This window comes from Equus quagga, chromosome 16 (genome assembly GCF_021613505.1).
Source record: "Equus quagga isolate Etosha38 chromosome 16, UCLA_HA_Equagga_1.0, whole genome shotgun sequence".
Taxonomy (NCBI): domain Eukaryota; kingdom Metazoa; phylum Chordata; class Mammalia; order Perissodactyla; family Equidae; genus Equus; species Equus quagga.
This window is the reverse complement of record NC_060282.1, coordinates 3,180,704-3,187,430: the sequence shown is the minus strand read 5'-3', so window position 1 is coordinate 3,187,430 and position 6,727 is coordinate 3,180,704. Positions and strand designations below refer to the sequence as shown.

The 6,727-nt window shown below is 62.7% G+C and overlaps 1 protein-coding gene across 1 annotated transcript in view; it reads right to left on the bottom strand.

Annotated features, from left to right (window-relative positions):
• Nucleotides 1-765: 765 nt before the first annotated feature.
• LOC124228160 (maestro heat-like repeat family member 5) overlaps nt 766-6,727 on the bottom strand; it is a 63,436-nt gene continuing 57,474 nt past the window's right edge. The window contains exons 26-31 of the mRNA XM_046642495.1: nt 3,333-3,509; nt 2,675-2,830; nt 1,846-1,968; nt 1,528-1,630; nt 1,209-1,283; nt 766-863 (exon numbers count right to left, since the gene is read on the bottom strand). Of these exons, the coding sequence (XP_046498451.1) occupies nt 766-863; nt 1,209-1,283; nt 1,528-1,630; nt 1,846-1,968; nt 2,675-2,830; nt 3,333-3,509 (732 nt within the window). The remainder of the gene's footprint in view (nt 864-1,208; nt 1,284-1,527; nt 1,631-1,845; nt 1,969-2,674; nt 2,831-3,332; nt 3,510-6,727) is intronic.

Here is a 6,727-nt window from a genome sequence, read left to right as displayed (position 1 = left end):
TCGGCTGAAGGTCAGGCGGGTCTCCAGGTGGCGCCCAGGGAGTCAGGGGACATGGCCAGGAAGGGCCTGAGCCCTCCGAGGGGTCTCTGGAGGAAGGTCTTAGTACCCATTTTACAGATGGAACAGCTGAGGCTCAGAGAGCTGAGATGCCTCAGCCACATAGCTCGTCCAGAGTGGGCCAGGTCCCACTGGGAAGGTGTGACTCTGTGCCCAGGCTGGTTCTGCTGCCACCCCCACATGCCAACCCCGAGTGGACTCAGGAGGATGGAGGTGGGGGCGAGGGAGACCAGCCAAGGGACCTCTTCCCCACCCACAGCCCCTCAGCGACTATGGAGCTGGAGACAAACTGAAGGCTGTGGGGGCGCCTGGGTGAATGGCTCCATGCAGCCTTGAGGCCTGAAGGCCAAGGATGCCCTTGGAGGGCCCTCTCAGTGTCCAGGACATCGGTGGGCTGTGGCTTGGGCTCCAGTCCAGTGGAGTCTACCTGATCTCCACGAGTGGAGGGGCCGTCATTTGCAGGGCCCCACACAGACTTCACAGTTTGTCTCCCTGTTCCCTAGTCCTGCCAGTGTCTCCTGGGCTGGCCTCAGTCCCCTGGGGGCCCACAGGTGGTGAGCAGGGAGCTGACAGGTGTGATGCTTCTTTGTTGAATCTAGATCTTTCTTTTAAATGGAAAATTGTGCAACCAAGCTCTGTGCAGACGGGGCGAGGCTGACCGATGCGGTGGGCACAGGGGAGGGGAAGGGGAGGGAGGATGGCTGGAGGTCAGTGTGGTTTGGCTGCCACCTCCTGAATGAATGACAGCTGCCTGGTAGCAAATTCGCGGAGGCCAGGCTCCGGGGCCTTCTTGAGATCTTCAAAAGCTCCAGGAGAGGAGGGACACATCAGAGGTGACCTGGTCCAGCACCCACAGCCCCACCCTGGTGGAGGGAGCCCGGCCCCCACGCTCCCTGGGAGCAGCCCCCTCATCCCAGCCCGGGGTTGGGGGCTGGCAGGATGGGCCCAGACCCCCTCCTCCACCTTCAAGACCTGGGGTGCTCCCTTGCCTCCCCCACTCCAGCCCCCCATGTTTGGGAGCCCACCACAGCCTTATCGAGCCTCAGGCAGCCCGTGGAGTGGGTGTGAGCCCCCGTCTGGCAGGTGCCCGCATCCGCCTCCAGACACGGGCTGCGGGTGTGGACTGGGGGGCGGGGCCGGGGGCAGCTTACTACAGAGCAGCAGGTTTCTGTCGACGCTGTTCACCATCCTGGACACGGCCCGGGGGTGGCAGCAGATGGTATAACCTGTGCGACAGATGGAGGAGCTCACTGACCACTGGAAGGGGGCTCGCTGGTGAGTGGGGGGCTCTTACCCAGTCCTGCCCCCCTGAGGCCCCCCCATCCACCACTTTCCCATCTTGCCTGTGGACCCCGAGCTCCAGCTGCCGAGGTGTGGCGGGTGCTAGGTGGGCGAGCTAGGGCGGGTGAGAGTCAGGGGCTCTGGCGGGTCAGGCCCGGGGTGCCCCAAGCCCGGCCACGCCCTGCTTACCTATGAAGAGCACGGCCCAAGTCTTCATGTGGCGTTGGCGGCTGTGCAGGTAGCTGAGCGCCTGTGCCAAGTGGATGCTGAACTCCTCCTGGCTGCGGGTCATCTGGAGAGCCTGGCTGTCACTGGCTGGGGCCAGGGGGGCTGGCCTTCCACAGACCACAGCCGGGGGCCCCAGCCTGGTGCCCCCTGCCCTCAGGGTCATGTGTCGAGTGGAGGACACGTGGGGAACGCCCAGCCTGGCCCCCGTTCCCCAGCCCTGCCTCCCCTGCTCCCCACTGCAGCCCAGTATCCCCCGCCCCCGTTCCTCAGGTCCCTCACCAGGCGGGTCCAGAGGAAGTGACGGGCACTGAGGCCCCTCTCCCAGGCCAGCGTGCAGAAGGTGGTGTGTTGCAGCCGCCAACGGAGCAGCACGGTACAGCGGTAGAAGGCAAACCTGGCCTGCTGTGGGGACAGCACGGGAGGGTCTGCCGGGGTCTCTGAGCTTGAGGACCACCGGCTTTGGGTGGGGTCTGGGGAAGCCTGCAGTGCTAGTGTGGCCGCCGTCCCTCCTGGGTCCCCGTCTCCCTCCCGCTGCCAGACCTCCTCTTGCCTGACACACTCCTCCTGGACTGACTCTTAACCCACCCTGGGCTCCCCAGCGTGGGCCTCGGGGAAGACCCCCCACCTCCCGGCTCTGTGTCAGGCCTCAGGCAGGACTGAAGGTGGTTCTCCCATTCGCTTCATAACTGGCCGCTTATTGTCCATCCCCCCCGATGGCCTGGAGCCCCGGGAAGGCTGAGCTGGGCCTTAAGGGCCTGGGCGCGGGGCACGGGCTGGCACACATTTCAGCAAGTTCGACCAACAGCCTGCGCCCCACCACGTGCTGGGTGCTGGGGACACAGCAGTGAGCAGAACAGACTGGGTCCTGCCTACACAGACGGCACAGTGCATGTGTATGTGGGTGTGTGTGTGTGCGTGTACATGGGGGGCAGGCAGACCTCGGTCAGGGAGATTGGTGCAGGTGTGCAAACCCATGGCCCCAGGGAGCACCCTTCACCCTCGGGCAGCCCTCTGCTCCCACAGACCCCCCATCGCCTGGTCCCCTGGCCCCTGGGGCCCCTAGCCCCGCTGGGGGAAAGGCCCGCCAGGCCCGAGGGGAAGCACTGACCGTGACGACGGCTGGGCAGCGGTCCTGCAGGTGCAGGAGCAGGGGCACCATGCTCTGGTGCACCTGGGTTCGCAGGCTGCTCAGTTCCCTGCCTGCCATGGATTCCACCAGGTCACCGAACAACGCCATGGCCGCTGCCCGGATCCCGTCCCGCTCCTGCAAGGCAGGGGCTCAGAGCCAGAGCTAAACGGGCCTGGGGTTCCCAGCCTCCACCCAACTTGAGACTCCCCACCCCATTGTGGGGAAGGGGCTCCGTGCCCTCAGCAGGACCCTCTCACCCAGGCCCGGGGCCCCTGGGGCAGAGCTGTGCCTCCCCGTGGGGCCATCCTCAGGGACCTACAATCACTCTTCTCACCCTGGCGATCACGTCCTAACACCCCAGCGTCATGAACGCAGCTGGCGAGAGCCTAGCCCTCTACTTCCCAGGGAGGGAAGCCGGCCCTGTAACGTGGGGACCGGCGGGGCTGGGGGCCTTGGGCGGGCGCTCGTTCAACCACGTGGAGCAGGGGCCCGGCACCACCTGGCGACCCCCGCCGGACCCTGCGCCCAGGCCGCCCCCCGGCCTCCATCCCCCGTCCTAGAGGAGGGGCCTGGGGCCCTCCTGGCCTTGGAGGAAGAGGGGGCGGCGTGGGGGCCACGCGCGCACGGGTGCACTCACGTCGTCGAAGAAGGAGCGGGTTTTGACGGCGATGCCGAGGCTCTGCGCGCCCGCGCCGTGGGCACCCAGCCGGTGCAGCACGTCCGACACGGTGCCCATGATGCGCACCACCATCGGCTCGCTGTTCTGGAAGAAGCCGTTGAGAAAGGGCGGCAGCTGTCCGCGGAGCAGGATTCCCTGGGGGCGGCAAGGGCCGGCGGGCTGAGGACACCAGGACCAGCCGCCTCTGAGCCCCTCCCACCCCCAGCCCTGCCGGCTGGACCCAGACAAACGCAGGCTGTCCCCAACGCCCCTCCCTAGATGCCATCCTGGCCTGGGCACCTGCAGTGCTGCGCCTCCCTACCGGGCAGTGTCCCCCACCCCCTGGGGGCCCGCTCTGGCTCTGCCCACAAGGGGAACGCACGCCCAGCTGTGACTTGCCCACCAGGAGCTGTGTGGCTGTGGACAAGGGCTTTCCCTCTCTGAGCCCCTTGGGGTCCTCCAGGGGTAGGGACTAGGAACCCCATGCCACTTGGCCCCCAGGTCCTTTCTTCTCCCGTCCCCGTGCTGGCCAGAAGGCCCCTCGCCAAGTGGCGGAGACCACCCCTCCCTGCCTCTGCTGGGTCCTGCCTTCCCCTCTATTCCAGACCTCGCCTGGGTCAGACGGGGCCTGGGGGCTGGGCGGGACCAGGCTGGTCAGGTGTGCGCATCCTGAGGTCACTGGTTTCTCTCATCACAGGGAGCTGGGGTGCTCCAGTGGTGGCGCCAGACCTTCTAGGTTGCAGTGACCATTTTTCAATTTTATGCCACCTGAAAACAGCCTGAATTCATCTTCAGCCCATTCTGTCCGCACCACTCGCGTGCAGCGGACCCGTGTGCATCGTCCAGACTGACTGTTGGAGAGCAGCGTGTGGGCAGCGGACGTTTCCCGCCATCATGCCCCTTATCCACGACTTGTGTGCAAACCAGGCTGATTTGACAACTTTTAAACAAGCTTTGGGCAACCTCACTGGTTTTACAATATTATCATTTTCAGCAAGTGAGTCCCTTAACAGCAACACTTTCTGAGCTCCTTCTGGGTGCAGCCAGGGTTCTGGCTGTGGATGGCAGGGGCAGAGCGGAATTCTGATGGGAAGGACCACACAGTAACTGAGGCACGCACACCATCATGTGTGTCAGAGGGTGACGAGCGAGATGAGGGAAGATAAAGCAGGGCAGGGGATGCAACAGGCTGGAGTGGAGGTGGGAGGGGGTGGCAATGTTGTTATAAAACTTTAAGTAGGATCAGAGAAGGTGCCACTGGGAAGGTGACAGCCGAGCAAATTCTTACAAAGAGGAACTGGAAGAGCATTCCAGCAGAGGGAGCAGCAGTGCAAAGGCCCTGAGGCAGGAGCACACCTGCGCTGTTTGTGAGCAGAGGAGAGACTGATTCACATCACCACAGGAGCCCCCTGGCCACGGGGTGAGATACACCGAAAAGGAGAAGTGTATCATCTGTGGGGGAGATGTTGGTAGCTTCAGTGGGGAGCAGTGAAGTGGGAGAAGTGGTTGGATTCTGGGTGTACTGTGGGGTTTGTTGATCGACTGGATGACCCCAAGGTTTGGGGCCAGAGCAACTGGACAGGTGGAGTCCCCATCAGCTGTGATAGCGGCTGCAGGAGGAGCCTGAGTGGGGGAGGAGTCCGTTGTCCACATGTGGAGTTTGAGACACCGGCCGTGATCCTAGCAGTTAGAGAGTCAAGGCTGGAGCTCAGGTCCCGGGTGGGAGACAAATATGGGAGCAACTGGCCAATAGACGGTGCTTCAAGACTGGAGGAGACCACCAAGGGAGCGAGTGTAGACCAAGAAGAGGAATGGGGAAGGATTCCTGGGGTGGGCCTCAGTGCCAGGCAAGGGACAGGAAGAAAGACCAGCGAAGGTGAGAAGGCGCCTGCACAACGTGGGAGGAAAACCAAGTGAGTGAGGCGCCCTGGGGCCCAGTGGACGGAGAGGTCACCCAGTCCTGTGCGCTAAGGGGTCCAATAAGATGAGCACCGAGTGACCCCTGGGGGAGGCCATGGGTGGCCTGGACAGGGGGATGCTGACCGGAGGGCTGCCTGCCGTGCCCAGTGGCTACCTCTGCACTGTTTTCAGCTGAATGTTTCCTTGATACGTGAGCATCTTCATAAAGGGCAGTTTCCAACAAGGACGGAAGTGGCTGGGATGCCATCCATGAGGACAGCACCCAGCTTTTCCCTGTGATTTCCATGTGGCAGTGCAGAACAAAGACTGCGGGCTGGTCCTCTAGACCCTTCTCTGGAGGTGAATGGGGACCACAGGAGGTACCTCCTCCTGCAACACTGGGCAGAGCTGGCGAGCGGCCCCATGGACAGTCACCCCCACCCCGTTCCTTGGTCAGAGGACCCCCTTGCGGCTTCTCCTTGAAGCTAGGTGCGACTGCTTGGCCGATCGGACAGGAGCGGGAGGGAGTGAACACCTGGTGGGTTGTGCCCTCCAAGGGCGGGCCTGCCTGCTGGCTGGCATGGGCCTGGTGGTGGCCACGCGGATCCCGCAGATGAGGGCGGCACCCAGGGTGGGGGGGCAACAGAGGAGGAGGGGCCTGGCCCCCTGGAGGCGGAGCAGACGGCCGCACGGCGGAGAGAAACACTTCTGTCTTGCTTATGCCGCGGGGAACCTGGGTCTTTTGTACGCAGCTACTGGCCTCCTGACGCACACGCCATTACCCAGTTAGTGCAATTTGTGTTTGATGGCAGACAGGTGCCTGAAAAGCTGCGAAGCAGGGAGTGGACACAGTTCTGTGGGGCCGTTTGTTCTCGTGGGTCCCAGCAGAGGGCACCTTTCTGGAGTGTGTGGGCAGTGACTGTGACCCTCCCACCGTCCTGTGGCCTGCTCCATCCCCGCCGAGTCCAGCCTGTCCTGTCCCCACACCAGCAGGCGTTTCTGGCTGGGGGTGCTCTGGGTGTGCCCATTTCCCCCAGCCCTGCTGTGGCTGCCAGCCCACACCCTACTCGGGAACCATCCTCCCTTCCCCAGCCTGGGCCGTCCTGGTTTGGCAGCCCTCCTGGTCTGTCTGCTCCATCCTTCATAGGGCCTCAGTATGGGGTACATAGGAGTCACATGGAAACTTCCTACTGATGGCCTGTCCCGGGGAGCAGCTGGAGAAAGACGTACAGAAGAATGACCACTGACTGACTGAATGAATAAATGAATGAAAGAGCAGACATGAATAACTGGTTGAGTGAATGAATAAATATAAAAGAATGAATGAAAGAAATAACAAAAGAATAAGTCATAAATGAAAGACTCAAGGAACAAATGGATGGGTGGACGAGTGGGTGAATGGACAGATGGATGAGTGGATGGATGGATGGGTGGATGGATGGATGGGTGGATGGATGGATGGATAGATAGATGAG